At 40.3% G+C, this 23,646-nt stretch overlaps 1 protein-coding gene across 6 annotated transcripts in view; it reads right to left on the reverse strand.

Annotated features, from left to right (window-relative positions):
* LOC105473089 (WD repeat domain 70) overlaps positions 1 to 23,646 on the reverse strand; it is a 388,018-nt gene that overhangs the window by 337,603 nt on the left and 26,769 nt on the right. For 3 of the 6 annotated variants that reach the window (XM_011726713.2, XM_011726718.3, XM_011726712.3), the window contains exon 5: positions 23,399 to 23,591. In XM_011726713.2, the coding sequence (XP_011725015.1) occupies positions 23,399 to 23,591 (193 nt within the window). The remainder of the gene's footprint in view (positions 1 to 23,398; positions 23,592 to 23,646) is intronic. The other 3 variants (XM_011726717.2, XM_011726716.2, XM_071099000.1) reach the window with 1 other exon arrangement.

Genomic DNA, 23,646 nt, shown 5'->3' on the forward strand with positions numbered 1-23,646 from the left:
TGTATGCTACCTAGGCAATTCTAAGAACTGCTAACCACACAGAGCCATTTGTAAGAACACTTTAATTCCAAAAACAGACAAGCAGCAATATATTTATAAATAGATAAATTTTTTTTGGTTTTGGGGTTTTTTTGGGGTTTTTTTTTTTTTTGGTTTTTTTTTTTTGTTTTTTTGAGACGGAGTCGCCCTCTGCTGCCAAGGCTGGAATACAGTGGGGTGATCTCGGCTCACTGCAACCTCTGCTTCCCGTGTTCAAGCGATTCTCCTGCCTCAGCCTCCCGAGTAGCTGGGATTACAGGCATGCATCACCTCACCCAGCTAACTTTTGTATTTTTAGTAGAGGCAGGGTTTCACCATGTTGGCCAGACTGGTCTTGAACTCCTGACCTCAGGTGATCTGCCCGCCTTGGCCTCCCAAAGTGCTGGGATTATAGGCATGAGCCACCATGCCTTAAACAGGCTGGGTGTGGTAGTTCACACCTGTAATCCCAGCACTTTGGGAGGCGGAGGCGGGCGGATCACGAGGTCAGGAGTTCAAGAACACCCTGGCCAATAGTGAAATCCCATCTCTACTAAAAATACAAAAAAATTAGCCAGGCGTGGTGGCGGGCGCCTGTAATCCTAGCTACCTGGGAGGCTGAGGCAGGCAAATCACTTGAACCTAAGAGGCAGAGGTTGCAATGAGCTGAGATAGTGCCACTGCATGCCAGCCCAGGCGACAGTGCAAGACTCCATCTCAAAAAACAAACAAACATTTAAACAATCTAAGCAGCAGCAAATCAAATTTATGTTTCAATTTATAATTCTGTCATGATTTTAAAAAAGCAATGATGACTGCCAATGAAACTATGCGAGTTGAAAATCCTATATTAGCCACTCTTCTTTTCGTTTTCTTCCCTTGTGTTTTCTTTTTCTTCCTTTTTTTCTTTAATGTTTTTGTTTACTATACTGGCCATGAACACTCTACCATGGTAACTCTTCTTCTTATTTGCTTCCTAAGTCAAAAGTCCTGGAATCTAGACAGGACTCTACAATTAACTCCACTTGTAACCTTCAGTAAGTTGTTTAACCGCACCAAACCTCAGCTTTCTCAATTATAAAAGTGAAAAGAGGTTAGTTACCAAGAATTTCATGACACAATTTACTTTGAATTTATTCACATCTGGAACTGTGAACACTACCTTGTCACTGAGAAGTCCTCCCCTCACTTCCATCCTCTTCACTTCTTTCCACATTGCTCTCTACAATATTATTCTTTGCAGGTCATTTTTCATCAAAAACCTTCCATGGCTCTCCATCGCCTTGGTAGCAATCAAAAACTTTTCACAACATTCCCACATTTTGTTTTAGGAAGTTTTCTACATTTGGCCAGGTCCAGGGGCTCACGCATATAATCCCAGCAGTTTGGGAGGCTGAGGCAGGCAGATCAATTTGAGCTCAGGAGTTGGAGACCAGCCTGAGCAACATGGCAAAACCCCGTTTTTACAAAAAAATACCAAAAAAAAATTGCCAAGGCCTGGGCGCAGTGGCTCATGCCTATAATCCCAACACTTTGAGAGGCTGAGGAGGCAGGCGGATCACCTGAGGTTGGGAGTTCAAGACAAGCCCGGCCAACATCATGAAACTCTGTCTCTACTAAAAATACAAAAATTAGCTGGGCGCGGTGGCAGGTGCCTGTAATCCCAGCTACTTGGGAGGCTGAGGCAGCAGAATCACTGGAACCCCAGGGGCGGAGGCCACAGTAAGCCAAGATTGCGCCACTGCATTCCAGCCTGGGAGACAGAGTGAGATTCTGTCTCAAAAAAAAAAAGAAAAGAAGAAGAAGAAGAAACACTTTAAGGTAAAATGAAACATGAATTAAACAGCAAAGAGGTAGGGGTTTTATACAGGAAAACATAAGGAAGTGAAATAGGAAATGAGAAATGAAAGTGAATGACTTTTACAAAGGAGCATTACTTTATAGAAATCATGGTGGCTCACACCTGTAATCCCAGCACTTTGGGAGGCCAAGGCGGGCAGATCCCTTGACGCCAGGAGTCTGAGACCAGTCTGGCCAACATGGTGAAACCCTGTCTCTACCAAAAGTACAAGTATTAGCCAGGCGAGGTGGCAGGTGCCTGTAATCCCAGCTACCCAGGAGGCTGAGGCAGGAGAACTTCTTGAACCTAGAAGGCAGAGGTTGAAGCAAGTCAAGCCAAGGTCACATCACTGCACTCCAGCCTGAGTGACAAAGAGACTCCATTTCAAAAGAAAAAAAAAAGAAGAAAAATTACTGATGATAGTAAATATCCTTGGGTAACAGAAAAAAAGTTTTTAGAAAGTACTAGGTATGCACAGATTTTTGAAAACTGAACAAGAGTTCTGTGAATATAGAAGAAGGCATATGGCTATAAGAAATGATAAATGATACAAAGGAGAACATCCTAACTTTATTTCATGACTGTAAGAGAAGTAGTCAATTAAAAAGGAGATTACCATCCTGGCTAACACGGTGAAACCCCGTCTCTACTAAAAAATAGAAAAAATTAGCCAGGCGTGGTGGCAGGCGCCTGTAGTCCCAGCTACTCAGGAGGCTGAGGCAGGAGAATGGCGTGAACCCGGGAGGCAGAGCTTGCAGTGAGCCGAGATCGTGCCACTGCACTCCAGCCTGGGCGACGGAGCAAGACTCTGTCTCAAAAAAAAAAGAGAGAAAAAAAAAAAGGAGATTCAAATTTTCACTGAAGAGGGGGCATAAAAAGATTACACTAAAATATCTTAAAATAAAATTTAAATTTTTAGGTCAAAGTTTAATCCTGAATAAAATTCAATTCATAATTCAAAATTTAAGTCATAACAAATCTCAGAATATAGTAAATGTTAGAATCCACAAAGAATGAATCAAGTATTATTTTATAGAAACGTCTTCAATTTTTTCAAAGGCTCTTAAATCCTATGATATTCAAATCATGTATCATTCTTGTCAATTTTCTCTTTTCCAGTCAGGAACTAACTGCTCTAGTTCAACCAGTTCCTCACTTTACAATGCTTTGAGTGGAATGGAGAACTTCTTTAACATCATTTCCACTTACTTAATGGCACAGATATATTACATTTGCAAGTTTTGCAATTTGCTATTTATACACTAAATTGACAGATGTTTACCAGAGTTTAATGCTGAATACCTGGACATTAAAATAACTTGTGTTGGGCACAGTGGTTCACGTCTATAAGCCTAGCACTTTGAGAGGCCAAGGCAAGAGGATCACTTGAGCCAAGGAGCTCAAGTCCAGCCTGGGCAACATAGCAAGACTCCATCTCTACAAAGAATAAAATAATTAGCTCAGCATGGTGGTGCATGCCTGCAGTCTCAGCTACTCAGAAGGCTGAGACAGGAGAATCACTTGAGCCCAGGAATTTGAGGTCACAGTGAGCTAGGATTGTGCCACTGCACTCCAGGCTGGGCAACAGAGCAAGATGCTGTCTCTTTAAAAAAAAAAAAAAAAAAAAAAAAAAAACAGAGCAGGGACGGTGGTGGCCGGGTATGGTGACTCATACCTGTAACCCCAGCACTCCTGAGCCCAGGAGTTCGAGACCAGCCTGGGCAACATGAGGAAATCCCATCTCTCCAAAACACAGAAAAATTAGCCGGGCATGGTGGCGCCCACCTGTAGTCCTAGCTACTAGGGAAGCTGAGATGGGAGGACTGCTTGAGCCTGGAAGATCAAGGCTGCAGTGAGTCGTGAGCATGCCACTGCACTCTAGTCTGAGTGACAGAGTAAGACCCTGTCTCAAAAAAAGAAAAAAACAAAAACTTGTAAATAAAGAGACTATAATCAAAGTCAGATAAAAACTACCCCATATTTGTCACTGCACTTAAAGTATGCTTTGGATTATCTGCATAACTTAGTCCATCTTCCTCAAAGTATCCTCATTTTGATCCATACTAGCAGTGTCCATTCACACAGCAGATGCACAAAATATTTGTTGAGCAAAATAAAAACCATTGCTCAGAGGCAGAAACCCTTGAGAGGATATAAAAGCTTACCTGGAAAGGGAGCTTTAAAAAGACTGCACCCTTTTGACATAACTGTGGAGAACCAACCTAGAAATGTGTAAGTGGAGTATCAGCTTCTCCGTTTCTAAAGAATAACTGTGGCTGGGCACAGTGGCTCACGCCTGTAATCCCAGCACTTTAGGAGGCCAAGGCTGGCAGATCACTTGAGGAGTTTGAGACCAGCCTGGCCAACATGGCAAAACCCTGACTCTAAGACCAGCCCAGCCAAATTGGCAAAACCCTGACTCTATTAAAATTTAAAAAATTAGCCAGGCATGGTGGCACATGCCTTTAATCCCAGTTACTCAGGAAGCTGAGGCACGAAAATCGCTTAAGCCTGGGAGGTGGGGCTTGCAGTGAGCCAAGATCATCCCATTGCACTCCAGCCTGGGCAACAGAGGGAAACTCTGTCTGCAAAAAAAAATAAATAATAATTGTGACCAGATCAGAAGCTAACCTTGATTCAATGAAACGTTTAGGAAGAAAGTAGCCATGCCCATAGCCAAGGATGGCCATTCCATTCATTCAACAAATATTTCTTGAGTACCTACTATGTGCTAGGTATCTGTCAAGCCACTGAGGATGCAGCAGTTAAAAAAAAAAAGACTGTCCTCATGGAACTTACATTTTTACGTGAAGAAACACAATAAACTAATACACAAAAATGTCAGATAATGATAAGTACCATAAAGCAGTGACAGGAAAAGAGGTGGGATGGGGAGCAGGGGGACCTACATAAGATGGACAGAGAAGGTAACACTTGAGCACAGATCCAAGCAAAATAAAGGAGCCATGTGAAGTTCTGGGTATTATTCCATGTGGAAGAAAGAGTAAATAGAAAGTTTCCATGTGGGAATAAGAATAGAGGTCTTCAGAGAAAATCAGAAAGATCAGTGTGGCTAGAGAGGAGTGAGCAAGCCAGGGAGTAGGAGGTGATAAAGTCAGTGTGATTTGCAGAGGCCAAGGCAAAGAATCTGAAGTGATAGGAAGAAACTGGAGGTTTAGAGCAGAGAAGTGACAAGATCTAATATATATTTTCTTTTTTCTTTTTTTTTTTTTTTGAGACAGAGTTTCGCTCCTGTTGCCCAGGCTAGAGTGCAATGGCGCAATCAAGGCTCATCGCAACCTCCGCCTCCTGAGTTCAAGTGATTCTCCTGCCTCAGCCTCCCAAATAGCTGGGATTACAAACATGCACTATCATGCCTGGCTAATTTTGTATTTTTAGTAGAGATGGGGTTTCTCCATGTTGGTCAGGCTGGTCTCAAACTCCCGACCTCAAGTGATCCAGCTGCCTTAGCCTCTCAAAGTGCTGAGATGACAGACATGAGCCACTGCGCCCGGCAAGATCTGATATATATTTTCAAAAGTTTGGATTACACTAATGATCACAGAAATAAACCTTATGTGACTTTATAAACTTCAATATTAAATTATGAGGAAGCTATCCTTAAAATTCCCACATACGAATCTTTTTTTTTTTTGAGACACAGTCTCACTCTGTTGCCAGGCTGGAGTGCAGCGGCACAATCTCAGCTCACCGCAACCTCCACCTCCCTGGTACAAGCGATTCTCCTGCCTCAACCTCCAAAGTAGGTGGGATTACAGGCACACGCCACCATGTCCAGCTATTTTTTGTATTTTTAGTAGAGACAGGGATTCACCATGTTGGCCAGGATGGTCTCGATCTCCTGACCTCATGATCCGCCCACCTTGGCCTCCCAAAGTGCTGGGATTACAGGTGTGAGCCACGGCGCCCGTCCAGGAATCTGTTACTTATCTAAAAAGCTCAAGATAAAATTTTAAATACATTTAAGAGAATTTTTCTGCATTCTTCTTCAGAGAAAAAAAGTAATTATTCCAACACTAATCTGAATCTCAAACTCACTAGAAGACATTATTTATAAAAGATTCTTTTTTTTCCTTCCACTATAGACAGGCAAGGGGAAAAACTGGATGCTTGCCAAAGAGCTTCGATTGCCCCCTGGTGCCCATTTTAAAGAATGAAGATCTTCACACATTAGCAGTTTCAAAACACTAAGGAAGATATTCACTGGATTTTGGAATACAGCTTCTAGCATCCTCTGCTGACAGAACCTTGCAGGTGTAATTAAATTACTCTGTTTTAAAGGACATTAATTCTACTTTGAAGTTAAAATCATTACGTTTTCTCACACCACTTTTTAAACACTTTTCTTCTTTAATTGAAGTCAACTTCAATTAAATTAAAATTGGTCATTGATCAAATATTGGTATTGATGATGAAAACAATGATAAAACCCAGCAATTCTGAGTGCCTAGTATGAGTCCTGTGTTGCGTGTTTACATGAATCATTTTATTCTCACATCAACTCCTGAGAACTAAAAGATAGTTTTCTCCCGCTTTGAATTCTTCAGCCTCTCCCCATGTATCAGGGAAAGAGACTGACTGATACAGGTGGCTGGCAATGACCAAGGCCAAGGGGATGAGATGCCTCAGACCACAAGACAAAGCAGCACAGAGGTGGCCCAAACTTGGACTCTCCACCACAGAACGTGCCAGCCAGGGAGTCAGACAGAGTTCATGGAAAACAGGTGCTCACAACTAGAAAGTTGCTATTACATCCAGCCCTTAGTTACAGTCATAAAACTCCAACTTTCCATTTTCTGTAGTAATGGGAAACAGGATAGCAAAGATAATTAAAATCCTCAGTAATCCTAAAGTTTCCATTTAATTATGAGTTATAACCTCCTTCATCCCTAAAAAACAAAAATTAGAATCATGAACAAGTTAATAGAAATGATTAAAAATGGGTTTTCTGTGGTTTTTTTTTTTGTTTTTTGTTTTGAGATGGAGTCTCCCTCTTGTCGCCCAGGCTGGAGTGCAACGGCACGATCTCGGCTCACTGCAACCTCCATCTCCCGGTTCAAGCAATTCTCCTGCCTCAGCCTCCCGAGTAGCTGGGATTACAGGCATGCTCCACCACGCCTAGATAATTTTTGCATTTTTAGTAGAGACAGGGTTTCACCATGTTGGCCAGGCTGGTCTCGAACTCCTGACCTCAGACGATATGCCCACCTCGGCCTCCCAAAGTGCTGGGATTACAGGCATGAGCCACAGCATGCGGCCAAAAGATGATTTTTCACCTCTTTTCTCTGATACTTCCCACTTGAATATTTTTTTACTTAGGTCTAAGAAAAATAATCATAATCCTTCAAATTCTACTGAAAAGAACAATTTTATTACCATTATAGATAAGCAAATTGGAATAAAATAAGTAATAAAAAAATTTATCAAAAGAAATTATAATTAATATTTTTAATACAGTGCCTTTAGCAGTAAAACTAAATCCAACTACTAACTAGTAACTGAAGTAAAATACATAAAAGAAACAAAAAAATTAATTACAGTTGGGACTCTGGTAATTTTGCTCCCTATTCTAGAGCTATCAAAAAGTCTTTTTAGTTTTTTCAAATCAAGACGGAGTCTTAATCTGTAGCCCAGGCGGGAGTACAGAGGCATATCAGCTCACTGCAACCTCTGCCTCCCAGGTTCAAGCGATTTTCATGTCTCATCCTCCCAAGTAGCTGGAATTACAGGTGCATGCCAACACACCTGGCTAATTTTTGTATTTTTAGTAGAGACAGGGTTTGGCCATGTTGGCCAGGCTGGTCTTGAACTCATGACCTCAAGTGATCCACCCACCCTGGCCTCCCAAAGTGCTAGAATTACACGTGTAAGACACTGCATCTGGCCAAAAAAATAAATAAATAAATAAATCATTTTTAAACAAGTATTGTAATTAGGGGGGGCACAAGGAACTATAGGGATGACAGAAATGTTCTGTACCTTATTTGGGATGGTGGTTACACACAATACATGTAACTGTCAAAACTCACCAAACTGAATAAGATCTGTGCACATTCTTATATTAAATTACACTTTAAAAGCAGGGTGTGGTGGCTCACACCTATTATCCAGCACTTTGGGAGACTGAGACAGGAAAGTTGCTTGAGGCCAGGAGTTGGAGACCAGCCTGGGCAACACAGTAAGACCTTATCTCCACAAAATAAAAAATAAAAATAAAAAACAAATAGTTACGCCTTAATAAAAACAATCACACTTTTCAGAAAGTATTGTGTGACTGTTATAAGGAAAGAAACTACAACTTTTTCTGACTCATTTGCCAGGTAGGTTCATAAGCTATCAAAATAAAGTAAAAATAAAGTTTTAATCTATAAATTTAATTAATTAAGTAATCTCTATCTTGAGGCAGCTCTTACAATTATTAAACTATAATGTATCTAAATTGTAAGGTTAGGGCAAGGCATGTACAATGGTTCTTATGGAAATAGATGTTTATTTACATTTCTATGCTCATATTTCCTTTGTTCACACTTCCATACCTACTTCCATTTTCCATACAGAAACTAAGGGCTATGTGTCATAAAGAAAAAACACATTTGAATGTCACAAGCTTTTCATTTATAAAAACCAAAAATGTTCAATTCCATCTGACAAATATTTACTCTGTCATACCATTTATAAGGTATTGCATTAGAAGATACAGGACTTTTTAAAAACTACCATACCTTTTATACAAAAGTTCCTGTACTTGAGGTCTTAATATATGATTGGAAAAGAAAGGTAAGGGAGTTAGGACAAGCACACAAGTAATGATTTAACAACAAGAAGCCAGAAACCAAGCCTGGGAAGTAGCGCATGCAGCTAGCATCTGGAGAGGTTGCTTAGAGGAAATTATACTTCAAATGGTCCCTAAAGGGTGCACAGAATTTTAACAAGCAGAAACTGGAGGAATGAGAAAGTAGCATTAGAGTTTTGATCAGTACTCAAGTCAAAACTAGCAGACTCAGGCCAGGCACAGTGGCTCACAACTATCATCCCAGCACCTTGGGAGGCCAAGGCAGGCCAATTTCTTAAGCCCAGGAGTTCAAGACCAGCCTTGGCAATATGGGAAGACCTTGTCTCTAAAAAAGAAAAAGAAAAAAAAAAAAAAACCTAATGAACTCTAAGCTGGATGGACTCACATTCACCTGTAGTCCTAGCTACTTAGGAGGCTTAGGCAGAAGCACTACTTGAACCCAAGAATTTTAGACCAGCCTGCACATCATAGCAAAACCCTATTCCTTTAAAAAAAAAAAAAAAAAAACACCAGTGGACCCCTTTGTCAGAGAAAATGAATAGGCGAAATAGGGATTGGTGAAGTCTGAAACACTTATGCATCAGGTTTTCTATATATTTGCCTATTGTGATGAAAGATTTGTCATGTCTTTGAAAAAATATTCTGAATTACTGATAGAGCTACTGCTAACTGAGGAATGAATTATAATAGTTGTAAAAAATAATGGGAAAGAGTGAGCAACTAAAACATTCTCTTAAAAAAAGCCAGTTTCTCGGCCGGGCGCGGTGGCTCACGCCTGTAATCCCAGCACTTCGGGAGGCCGAGCTGGGTGGATCACCTGATGTCAGGAGTTCGTGACCAGCCTGGCCAACATGATGAAACCCTGTCTCTACTAAAAATACAAAAATTAGCTGGGCATCGTGGCACACACCTGTAATCCGAGTTACTCGGGAAGCTGAGGCGGGAGAATTGCTTGAACCCAGGAGTCAGAGGGTGCAGTGAGCCAAGATCGCACCACTGCACTCCAGCCTGGGCAATAAGAGCGAAACTCCACCTCAAAAAAAAAAACAAAAAAAGCCACTTTCTCACATTTGTTAGTGGGAGCAAGGAAAAAGGCAGTTTCTATACCTTCATTTCCCTTATGAGTGCTTCAATGATCCTCGATATAAACAAACCTGACAGATACACAATCAAACTTGACTAAAATCTCAGCTGAGGTTAGTTTTTTGGAATTGTCCCTTAATAAAATAAACCAAAAAGATTACATCTCATTTCTGAAGAGAAACAGTAGAATAACTACACAGCAGAACCAGACAGACACAAAAGAATTCAAATTAAATTTAGCCAGGCATGGTGGCTCACGCCTGTAATCCCAGCACTTTGGGAGGCCAAGGCGGGTGGATCACCTGAGGACAGGAGTTCAAGAGCAGCCTTATCAACATGGTGAAACCCCGTCTCTACTAAAAATACAAAAATTAGCTGGGCATGTGGCTGGCACCTGTAATCCCAGCTACTCAGGAGGCTCAGGCAGGAGAATCGCTCGAACCCAGGAGGCAGAGGTTGCAGTGAGCTAAGATCACACACCATTGCACTCCAGCCTGGGCAACAAGATGAAACTCCATCTAAAAAATAATAATAAAAATGAAATTCATGCATGTTAATACTATGACCAAATCTTAAGAGTTTAAAGATTGCGTTAGTACCAATAAACTTTACATTTTTTATTCTTTTGGAGAAAGGTAGCTAATGTTCACGAGTACAAAACAAAATCAAATAAGCACGCATGCTATATATGTATTACATATAACACACACACACACACAATATTAAAGAACCACTCACAATGTCTAAAAAGACCAAAAAAAATCCAAAATAAATAAATAATTTGTCATTGCTATAACTGAAAGCAACAAATACTGAATATAGATAATCACTGCTCTCAGTTGCTAGTTGCCCCTTACTATCCATTCTTTGTATTGGAAGCATCAAATTTTAGGTAGACTCCTGGCCTCCAAAAAAGAAAAACTACTACACTTCTCAAGTTAAACAAAGATACAAAGTTCAAAATGAGGAGGCTTCTTTATCCTTATCCCTCTACCTTCTTTTTTTTATTTTTTGAGCCAACTGTCTTGCTCTGTCGCCCAGGCTGGAGTGCACTGGCATGATCTCGGCTCACTGAAACCTCCACCTCCTGGGTTCAAGTGATTCTCCTGCCTCAGTCTCCTGAGTAGCTGGGATTACAAGGGCGTGCCACCACACCTGGCTAATTTTTTTATATTTTTAGTAGAGATGGGGTTTCACCATGTTGGCCAGGCTAGTCTCAAACTCCTGACCTCAGGTGATCCACCCACCTCAGCCTTCCAAAGTGCTGGGATTACCAGCGTGAGCCACTGCTTGGCCTTGTCCCTCTACCTTCTTGCTGACAAAAATGCAAAATTAATGGCTACAGCTACAGCATCTAACTTGAAGCCTGTATACTAAAGATGGCAGGAAAAAAGACAGAAGCAGACAAGATCTGCGATATCCTGCACCTGAAAACTAGTTCTATTCCATTTAATTCCTGATTCATTAATGTGAGGGAGAGAAAAGACAACTATCTTGTTTAAGTCACTGTTGTTTTGCATTTTCTGTCACTGGCAGCCAAATTAATAATACACTAAGTAATATACATTTAAAACAGGCTCCAGGATCAATTCCACAGGCTTCTAAGTATGGGAGGCAGCACCATACTGTAAAAGCATGGTTAGGCTGGGCACAGTGGCTCACCTGCCTGTGGCTCACACCTTTAGTCTTAGCACTTAGGAAGGCCAAGGCAGAAGGACATCTCGTAAGGCCAGAAGTTTGAAACAAGCCTAGGCAACATGGCGAGACCCCATTTCTACAAGAACAGACAAAAAGTGTAAAAGAAAAAAAAAAAAAAGCACAGATAGCCTACGTGTGCATAACAACTCTTGTCACTTAATAGCTAGATTTAAGTAGGCAAATAAATTGGACTAATTATTTTACCTCTGTAGGAAAAAATTGAGAAATATTTACCAACTATTTAGCGGTTCTGACTTATTTCCATTTTTTTTAAGATGGAATCTCACTGTCACCCAGCCTGGAGTACAATGGTACGATTTCAGCTTATTGCAACCGCTGCCTCCCAGGCTCAGGTGATCCTCCCGCCTTAGCCTCCTGTGTAACTGGGACCACAGGTGCTCACCACTACACTCGGCTATTTTTTGTATTTCTGGTAGAGATGGTATCTCGCCATGTTGATCAGGCTGGTCTTGAACTCCTGAGGTCAGGTGATCAGCCCCCCCCTTGACCTCCCCAAGTGCTGAGATTACAGGTGTAAGCACTAAACCACCCTGACTTACTTAAATTTTATGTCTTGAAAAGCTTTATACTATTCTTTATATTCAGGCCCATCTCTCCCTAACTTTATTCCTTTTGAGACAGAGTCTCACTCTGTCTCCAGGCTGGAGTACAGTGGAGAGATCACAGCTGGCTCACTGCAATCTCAAATTCCTGGACTACACCTAATTATTTGTTGTTATTCCTGTTGTGAAAAAGTTATCTTATGGCGGCTCACGCCTGTAATCCCAGCACTTTGGGAGGCTGAGGTGGACGGATCACGAGGTCAGGAGATCGAGACCATCCTGGCTAACACGGTGAAACCCTGTGTCTACTAAAAATACAAAAATTAGCCCGGCGTGGTGGCGGGCGCCTATAGTCCCGGCTACTCAGGAGGCTGAGGCGGAAGAACGGCGTGAACCCGGGAGGCGGAGCTTGCAGTGAGCTGAGATCCGGCCACTGCACTCCAGCCTGGGTGACGGAGCGAGACTCCGTCTCAAAAAATAAATAAATAAATAAATAAATAAATTTTAAAAAGTTATCTTTCACATTTAACACTTTAAACTGAACATTATTAAATGAATCTAACAGTTTTGATTAATTCTTTTTGTTTCAGGTAGAGTCATATAAACTACACCAATATTCCCACCTCTTCCTTATAACGCAGTCTTGATCATTTTAACCGGCAAAAATGTCTAGGATAATATTAAATAATAATGTGATTGTTACCTCTATTGCTCCTTAATTATGTACAACACTGACTGTTAGTATGAAGCATGAATTACTTCAAATGATATGAAAGTTTCCTTTTAGTTTAAGTTTTGTATTAGAAATCATGTTAAATTTGTTTTTCAATTCCTCCTTTGCTATCTATTGAAATAAATGACCTTAATGATAACAGCTGACACTGAACACTTTAAATACCAGCTACTATTCTAAGGGTTCTATACACATTAATTCACTCATTTAATTCATCCACACAATCAGAGTGGATAATTTTATCAGTCCCATTTTATAGAGGAGGAAAGACAGACACAGAGGTTAAATAATGTGCCCAAAAATCACACAGCTTTAAAGTGAAGGAGCCCCATCTGGCTCCAGAACTCACTCTCTTAACCACTATCCTATATTGCCTCTCTGTATCTGTATTTTGCTACTTTTTCTACTATAGTAGTCCAGTCAAGAATGGAAGCTGGGAGACTTTAGTGGCTACTGACACTGAAGTGATACAGGATTAGACTAAAGTGGTAGTAATGGAGACAGAGAAGTGGAGAGATCTGGTAATATGCCTTCAAGATAGAGCTAGTAAGACTTAATGGATGAGAGATTGGATGTGAGGTATGAGGGAAAGAGAGGAATAGTGACAACTAGGTTTTTTGGCCTACCCATAGCCAGGTATTTAAGACTCTTGTTTCTCAGGCTTTATATTAATTAACTTTATTTGTTTTCCTTGGTTTTCCAGTTTCCCTTCCTTCTTCCTAATCTATGCATTTCACTTCATTAAATCCTTTTTTGTTTTTGAGACAGAGTCTCACTCTGTCACTCAAGCTGGAGTACAGTGGTGCAACCATGGCTCACTGCAGCCTTCACCTCCCAGGCTCAAGTGATCCTCCCACCTAATTCTCCTGGAACTACAGGTGCACATGACCACACTTGTCTTTTTTATTTTTTGTGGAGATGCGGGTCTTACTACATTGGCAAGGATGGTCTCAAACTCCTGGGCTCAAGTGATCCTCTTGCCTGAAGCTCCTAAAGTGCTGAGATTACAGGCATGAGCCACTGTGACCAGTCCATTAAATCCTTTTTGAGATGAGGTAAAATAAAAATAAACTTATTTACTAGTACTTAAGACTCATTCTGTATTCATGTCCAATATTGTTTTCTTTGGGTTTTTTAATCTGTTCTAGATTTTTGAATTGAGGTCATAAAATGAAGGACAATAACTGTTTATAACACCAATAATTGTTTCTGATTATGGGCACAGCTATGATCAATGTGGAAACTGGAAACATATAAAAAAGTATGAGGGAGGGCTGGGCACAGCGACTCACACCTGTAAATCCCAGCTACTTGGGAGGCTGAGGCAGGAGAATTGCTTGAACCCGGGAGGCGGAGGTTGCAGTGAGCCGAAATCGTGCCATTGCACTCCAGCCTGGGCAACAAGAGTGATGGTCCGTCTCAAAAAAAAAAAAAAAAAAGTATAAGGTAAAAAAACATATTATCCTCAATCCCACAATCTAGAAGCAAGCAATGGGAGTACTTTGTTCCACACATATCTATCGTTTAAATTACTGAAATCATACTGTCTATTCAGTTTTACATCCTTTCCTAGTGCTACTAAAAACCCTTATTAAACATGTTTAGTGACTGCATAACATTCTACATGACCACAACACAATTTATTTGTCCTTCTCCCTATTACTAAGTATTTATATTCTTTCTAATTATTCTAATATTTTACATATGTTGGTATTTTCAAACATGTTCAGACTTGGAACTCTTTCATCAAGAGAAGGTTCTGAGGAAGCTTAACATAAAAATGGAGCTGACCTGGCCAAAAACTGATAGGAGCGACCCCATCCCACCATACCACACCCCCAGCAGTAATCCCAACACATTCAGAAAACCACAATTCTAAGGAGGGACTCCATCCCACCATACCACACCCCCAGCAGTAATCCCAACACATTCAGAAAACCACAATTCTAAGTATTAATGTGACAATTATTTTTGTGCATAAAGCTTTGTCCAAATCTTGCATTACTTCCTCTGGATAGAATCCTAGAAAGGCTATTGAGTTTAAAGGAAAGGAACGTTTTCGAGGCTCTTGATACTAAATAATAGAGTTTCAATAATAAAAACAATAACTTACAGAAGGAACATGATTGAAAAATAAACTTGATTTAAAAAACAAACAAACAAAAAAAACCGCTGTCAGAGCTACAGGCTCAGTTTCCAGAATATCTACATGTTCATGGCCCTTCTGAGAATATGATTATGATTTAATAGGTATAGTTAATTCAGGCACTACAAGGATATAAAAATGAACGAGATTCAAAAACACCAGCAGCTTATGGCCTCTGCCATGTCATCTTCAGAAGAAATTAAACACTAATGCTTCAGAGATACTAACATGCACCTATTATAGAAAAAATATTTTTTCATAAAATACTGATCAAAATATATTAACTGAGCTATATGAAAGGGTATATGAAACCTTTAAAGTGGCTTCACTATCATAAAAAAGCAATAATTTCATTCCCTTTTTTTTTTAAGAAGAAATATTTTATAAGCAATATCCCATATAGTTAGGTATCCATGATACATGATACAGATCATAATCTGCAGAGGTACCCTAACGTAGTTACCCTATGACCCCAACTGTGATTAAGTAAACAGCACAACTAGACTGGGAGGAAATCCATTAGAATTACCTGTGGAGCCTTTGGTTATAAATAATACAAATTGCAGGAGTTAAGGCAAGTTCCACTACAGTTATACTGAATCAATCTCCAGAGTACAAGACCTAAGCATGCATATTTTTTAACTGCACCAAAGCTGATTATTACATTCAGATTAAGAAACACTAGGATAGCTGGGTGCAATGGTTCACACTTGTAACCCAACACTTTGGGAGACTGAAGTGGAAGGATCACTTGAGGCCAAGAGTTCAAGGTCACACAAACAAGGGAGCAAGACCCCACTCCACAAAAAATATAAAAAGTAGCCAGATGTGGTTGTATGCACCTGTAGTCCTAGCTACTCAGGAGGCTGAGACAGGAGCATCACTTGAGCCCGAGAGGTTGAAGCTGCAGTGAGCTATGATTACACCACTTGAATGAAAGTCAAAAAAATTCACTGCACTCCAGCCTGTTTGAGAGAATAGACCCCATCTTAAAATGAAAAATATTAATTTGTTTAAAAAGTTAACACTAGGTTAAAGGTTCTTTTTAAAAATATTACCCCATTAATTTCAACAATATTTGCTAAACTATCTAGCCACTCAACTATGTGAAATTGGTTGCTTTCCTGTTAAACAGACTGTGAAAAAAGCCACAGCGATTACGAACAACAAAAAACTCAAATCAGATTCAGAAATCGCCAGGTGGAGTCCTGCCCTGCTGTGGTGGTGGTTTTCCCTCATTTAGGGAATTAGTACTATTAGTTGCAATGTGACTTGTGTTACAGATAGTTTAATCTTGCTGCCTGTGGGGAAAGGGGATTAAAAGAGAAGATCCTTGAGGCAAAGAGACCAGCTAAGTGGCTACAGCAAAAGTTCAAGTAAGACAAAGTAAAAGCCGGCCGGGCGCGGTGGCTCAAACCTGTAATCCCAGCACTTTAGGAGGCCGAGACGGGTGGATCACGAGGTCAGAAGATCGAGACCATCCTGGCGAACACGGTGAAACCCCGTCTCTACTAAAAAATACAAAAACTAGCCGGGCGAGATGGCGGGCGCCTGTAGTCCCAGTTACTTGGGAGGCTGAGGCAGGAGAATAGCGTAAACCCGGGAGGCGGAGCTTGCAGTGAGCTGAGATCCGGCCACTGCACTCCACCCCGGGCGACAGAGCGAGACTCCGTCTCAAAAACAAACAAAAAAAAAAAGACAAAGTAAAAGCCTAAGTTTTATCTTAGATGTGCTGAATTTAGAATATTGTTGGAGTTTAAAGATGAACATAATTCATGAGGGGTTAGAAAGATGGATTGGGGACTGGGCACAGTGGCTCATGCCTGTAATCCCAGCACTTTGGGAGGTGTAAGCAGGCAGGTCACTTGAGGCCAGGAGTTCAAGACCAGCCTGGCCAACATAGCTAAATCCCATCTCTAATAAAAATACAAAAAATTAGCCGGGCGTGGTGGCGCACACCTGTAATTCCAGCTACTCAGGACGCTGAGGCACGAGAATGGCTAGAGGCCAGGAGGCAGATGTTGGAGTGAGTCAAGATCGTGCCACTGCACTACAGGCTGGGTGACAGAGTGAGACCCTGACTCAGGGGAAAAAAAAAAAAAAAAAAAGGAAAGGGGAGGGAAGGGAAGGGAAGGAGAGGGGAGGGGAGGGGAGGGGAGGGGAGGATTTTACATGCTCTTACATGAAGTATATCTCATGAAGAGAGATTAGTGACTACTGGAGGCTGGGAAGGTTCGGGGGCTGGGAGAGATGAAGAGAGGCTGATTAACAGGTACCAATATAGTCAGATAAAGAGAATAAGACCCAGTATTCAAAAGATCAGTAGGGTGACCATAGTTAACAATAATCTTATTGTATATTTTAAAACAGCTAGAACAGAATAATTTGAATGTTCCTAGCATAAGAAAGAGATAAATATTTAAGCTGATGGATATCCTGGATATTCCAATTACCCTGTTTTAATCTGTACACATTTTATGAATATATCACAATATATATCAGATATATCCCAAAAATACATACATTATCAATATTTTAGAAACTAAAAATAAAACTATCATAATCCAGCAACCCCACTAATGAGTATATATCCAAAGGAAAGGAAATTCACATTTGATACCTGCACTCCCCTTTTCACTGCAGCACTATTCACAATGACCAAGATACGGAATCAACCTACATGTCCATCAATAAATGAATGGATTTAAAAATTTAATACACACACACACACACACAAACACTATTTGGCCAAATTTAGAAAGTATAAAATCATGTCACATGCAGTAACAAAGATGAGTTTACAGGACATTGTGTTAAATGAAATGAGCCAGGCACAGAAAGATTAACACCACATGTTCTCATTCAGATGAAGCTAAATAAACTGATCTCATAAAAGTGAAGAAAATAGTAGAAACAGAAACGAAAGGGTGAAAAGGGTATGAAAAAGAGGGGTATAGGGAGAGTTTGGTTAACAGACACAAAATTACAGCCAGATAGAATAAGTCCTAGTGTTCTATAGCATTGTAAAGTAACTATAGTTAACAATTATTTACTCTATATTTTCAAAGAGCTAAAAGTGAGGATTTTGAATATTGCCAATACAAAGAAATGATCAGTGTTTTAGGCAATGGATATGCTAATCACCCTGATTTGATCATTACACTCTGTATACAAGTGTGGAGGATCACACTCTACCCCAGAAATATGTACAATTATGTCAATTAAAAATAATCTGTCATTTAAAAATAATATTTAAAAATGTAATCTTAAAAAATAATATTTAAAAATGACTCATGTCTGTAATACCAACACTTTGGAAAGCCAAGGTGGGAGGATGGCTTGAGCCCAGGTGAGACCAGCATGGGCTAGATGGTGAGACCCCACCTCTACAAAAATTTAAAAAAAAAAAAAAAATTGGCCCAGGCAAGATGGCTCACTCCTGTAATCCTAGCACTTCAGGAGGCCAAGGTAGGTGGATTACCTGAGGTCAGGAGTTCAAGACCAGCCTGGCCAACATGGTGAAACTCCATCTCTACTAAAAATACAAAAAATTTGCTGGGTGCAGTGGCATGTGCCTGTAATTCCTGCTACTCAGGAGGCTGAAGCAGGAGAATCACTTGAACCAAGGAGGAGGAGGTTGCAGTGAGCCAAGATTGCACCACTGCACTCCAGCCTGGGTGACGGAGCAGGACTCCATCTCAAAAAAAAAAAAAATTAATCTTCGGCCGGGCAGTGACTCATGCCTGTAATTCCAGCACTTTCGGAGGCCAAGACAGGAGGATCGCTTGAGCCCAGGAGTTTGAGACAAGCCTGGAAAACGTAGTAAGACCTCATCTCTACTTTAAAAAAAAAAAAAAATAGCTAGGTGTGGAGGCACATGCCTGTAATCCCAGCTACTCGGGAGGCTGAGGTGGGAGGATTGCTTAAGCCCAAGAAGTCAAGGCTGTAGTGAGCTTTGAAGCACCACTCTACTCCAGCCTGGGTGACAGAGAGACCCTGTCTCCAAAAAAAAAAAAAAAAAAAAAAACTGTAATCCTCTACAAAGCTTACTCAAATTCCACATCCTCCAGAAAGCATTTAATCATACTTTCTGGATCTGATCTCATCCTCCTCATCTTTCTACTTTCTCCTAGTAAGAAAACTCAGCCATGCACTAATCAGGTGCAATTTCACAACCATAGCTGTATTTATATACATTTGGGTCTTCGCTGTAGCAACTTTTTTCTGGCTTGCAATATGCTTCTTTCTTCCCTTCTGTTTATCAACCAGTAGTCAGCCCTGCAAACCTTATTAGCTCACACAATCATAAACAAAATACCACAGACTGGGTGACTTAAAACAATAGAAATGTATTTGCTGACAGGTCTGGAGGCTAGAGGTCCATAATCAAAGTGTGGACAAATGTGGTTTCTGGTGAGACCTCTCTTCCTGGCTTGCGGACGACCACTTTCTGCTATGTCCTCACAAAGCCATTCCTCCTTTCCCATGGGGGAGGAGGAGTTAGTGCACGCTTTCTGGTGTCTCTTTTTATAAAGATACTAATTCTATCAGATCAGGGCCTTATGACTTCATTTATCCTTAATTATTTCCTTAGAGGCCCCATCTCCAAATACAGCCTCACTGGGGGTTAGGGCTTCAACATGAATTTTAGAGAGACACATTCAGTCCATTACACCCACTGTCACATTCATAGCTAAATCTAAATATTACCTACTCAGTGAACTACCAAACTCATGTTTCCATAGTAGTTAATGTTTCCATAGCACTTTAGGAACTAGATATGTTTGTTTTTCACTGTCCATTTATGCTTAAAATGTTGAACGAGGGCTCCAATATACATTCAATACGTTAAACTTTGTTCATTTGTCTTCTCCAAATCTGTCTCCTTACTGTCTTAACAATCTCTCAATCTCTGATTGACTGTATATTGTCCATTTCTCCTTGTAATTTTGTCAATTTTTGCTTTATACACTTTCAATATATTGTTAAATGCATAGAGGTTGAGGACTGCCAATTTTTCCTTCAAAATAAACTGTTCCTTTTACCATTAAGGAATGTCACTTTTATCATTAATTCATATTATGACTTAAAGATTTGAATACCAATTTTATAACATTAATCAGCTATCTTTTGGGTATTTTCCTGCTATATTCTACTGCTTGACATCCAACCTTTCTGTGTAATTATAATTCAGGTATAACATGCATATATACCTAAATTTTTTTAACCCAATCTGAGAATTTTTGTATTTTAAGTGGCAAGTTTAGTCCATTTACATCTATTAATACTGATATATTTATATTCATACCTACCATCTTATTTCATAATCTCTATTAACCAAGATTATCTTCCTCTACCTCTTCTTTCTCCTTTCCTGTCTTTTATTGCAATAGGTGAATTTTCTTCAATGGCATATCGAGAGAATTAACAGTGGAAGTAACACAGACAATAAGAGGGTACACCTTTTCTGTGGAGAACTTAAAAACGATAATAAAATCAAGTAAAGATAAGCCTGCCTTTTATTATCACCTTGTGATGGCAATTATAAACAATGTCAGCTTAGATACTACTTAATGTTCTTTTTGCTATGGTTCCTGTTGAGTTTTAATAACATATATGTGAACTTCAATTAACATGCTTTTATTACTTATCTTTTAATAAACACGTTATTCTGGCCAGGTGCAACAGCTCACACCTGTAATCCCAGCACTTTGGGAGGCTGAGGCAGGTGGATCACCTAAGGTCAGGAGTTCAAGACCAGCTGGGTCAACATGGTGAAACCCCATCACTATTAAAAACACAAAAAATTAGTCAGGCGTGGTGGCAGATGCCTGTAATCCCAGCTACTCAGGAAGCTGAGGCAGGAGAATCACTTGAACCCGGGAGACGGAGGTTGCAGTGAGCCGAGATCACACCACTGCATTCCAGTCTGGGCAACAGAATGACACTCCATCTCAAAAATAAATAAATAAATAAATAAAATAAATAAATAACCACTGTATTCTACATGAAGTTAATTTGGAGAACTCCCAGTTATCTGCACCACACACATGCACAAACACACTCAGCTACTCAGGTCTCTACATACTGTTTTCCATGGTTCAGAATCATTCAAGCTCACTTCAACAGTAATTTCCTATGTCCAATCCCTGTTGTACTACATTTCTGCATTTAAATACTAGATTCAAAATAAACAAAGATTATAAAGACAAAGAAACAAAATGCTAAGCAAATCCAATTCTGTTTTCTATGGATGCCAAAAGAAAAAACAAGAGACATGGTTGGCAAAAGAATTTAAAAGGGTAAATGTTTGAATACCTCAGTTGTTTTCACCAAAAGCATTCTAAAGCAATGGGTCATCAAATGGCAATGTTTGACATCATGTAGCCATTTTCTCTGATTTTTAGAGAAAAAAAGAAGTTTTTACCAAATATAAAATGAATTTTCTGTAAAGACACTTTCATGAAAAAAAAATTTTTTTTGAGACAGAGTCTTGCTCCGTTGCCAGGCTAGAGTGCAGCGGCGCAATCGCGACTCACTGCAGTCTGCCTCGCGGGTTCAAGCAATTCCCCTGCCTCAGCCTCCTGTCACCATGCCTGGCTAATGTTTTTGTTTGTTTGTTTGTTTGTTTTTGTGAGATGGAGTCTTGCTCTGTCACCCAGGCTGGACTGCAGTGGTGCCATCTCAGCTCACTGCAAGCTCCACCTCCCAGGTTCATGCCATTCTCCTGCCTCAGCTTCTCGAGTAGCTGGGACTACAGGCGCCCGCCACCACACCCAGCTAATTTTTTGTATTTTTAGTAGAGACAGGGTTTCACCATGTTGGCCAGGCTAGTCTGGAACTCCTGATCTCAAGTGATCAGCACTCCTCAGCCTCCCAAAGTACTGGGATTACAGGCGTGAGCCACAGTGCCCAGCCAAAATATTTCAACCTACAGAGATATTTAAAAGCCACTAGAATTGATAAAAGAAAAAAATATACAATCAACATTTTAATTTCTGGAACTTATTGTAAAACAAAAATTTTAATGAAACTGCCAAATTTATTCTTATTTTATTCTTGTTTCTTTTCTTAATTTTACATATGCACACACATGAATGCACGTGCAAGTGTGAGTATATATACTATAGATCTGTTGTTTCATGTGAAAGAAAAATGTACAAAATTGAAATCAGAAGCTTTATTTGATCAACTACAGACAGACATAGATTGACAAATTTGCTACACTATGTACTGAGGAGGAATATGCAAAGACTACCGATTTTGACAGTCATTGACAGATTTACAAAAGCTGTTGCTTTTCTGATTATTTTTTTCATTTCATAATTATTACTAAAAATAATTCATCACATAAAGAAGGGAGGTGTTAAAAAATTACCTACCCCAGGTGTCAAATACAAAAGTACACCATTTCCTTTAGCATTCTTTCCTTTTAGTATTTTGAAGATTATACCTTTTTTTTTTTTTTTTTTTTTTTTGAGACCAAATCTCACTCTGTCACCCAGGCTGGAGAGCAGTGGTGCAATCTCGGCTCACTGCAACCTCCGCCTCCCAGGTTCAAGTGATTCTCCTGCCTCAGCCTCCCGAGTAGCTGGGATTACAGGCATGTGCCATACCAGGCCCAGCTAATTCTGTATTTTTAGTCGAGACATGGTTTCTCCATGTTGTTCAGGCTGGTCTCGAACTCCTGACCTCAGGTGATACGCCTGCCTCAGCCTCCCAAAATGCTGGGATTACAGGTGTGAGCCACCACACCCAGCCACATATGTAGATTTAACAAAATTTTTTATCCATTTATTTCTTTTTAACACATTGCTTTCAGCTCTCCATTTATTATTTTTTAGTTGTTTTCTTCCTCCTGAAGTTCTTTCAATACAGGCTGTCAGTAATAAACTCCACAGTTATTTTCCTCAGGTTTTTTGCGGGGGGTGGCGGGGGGTGTAGTTTGAGACAGGGACTCACTCTGTCACCCAAGCTGGAGTGTCATCCGTCGACCTCACTGCAACCTCTGCCTCCTGGGCCCAAATTATCCTCCCACCTCAGCCTCCTGAGTAGCTGGGACCACAGATGCACGCCGTAACACTCGTCTAATTTTTGCATTTTTGTAGAAACAGAGTTTCGCCATGTTGCCCAAGCTGGTCTTCAATTCCTAAGCTTAAGCGATCCGTCCACCTCGGCCTCCCAAAGTGCTAGGATTAGGTGTAAGCGCTGTACCCGGCCTTTTTCCTCGGTTTGGGTTTTTTGTTTGTTTGTTTTTTGGAGACGAGTCTGTCTCCCAGGCTGGAGTGCAAAGGCACAATCTCGGCTCATTGCAACCTCTGCCTCCCAGGTTCAAGCGATTCTCCAGCCTCAGCCTTCCAAGTAACTGGGATTACAGGTTTAAGCCTTTCCTCAATTTTTAAAATGGCTCTTACTCATGAACAACAGTTTAGCAGGACTGATCTCTACAGTACTTTAAAGCTATTACTCCACTGAATTTTTAAATTACCACTAAAATACTTACTTCCTCTTCCTCCTCCTCCTCTTCTTCTTCCTCTGCTTCTTCTTCTTCATTAAGAGGTGGAGGTAAAGCACCGAGGATATCTTCGTCCATAAAATTAACTGGTTTTCCTACCATTTTAGGGGGTAAAGGAGGGCCAATTAACTCATCATCAGAAGAGTCAGAACTCTCTTCACTTTCACTGCTGCTTGTATCCCTGAAAACACAGAAACAGAAACTCTTTGCCTCTGCTGCAATAAAGAGCACACTTT

Source organism: Macaca nemestrina, chromosome 6 (genome assembly GCF_043159975.1).
Source record: "Macaca nemestrina isolate mMacNem1 chromosome 6, mMacNem.hap1, whole genome shotgun sequence".
NCBI classification, from domain to species: domain Eukaryota; kingdom Metazoa; phylum Chordata; class Mammalia; order Primates; family Cercopithecidae; genus Macaca; species Macaca nemestrina.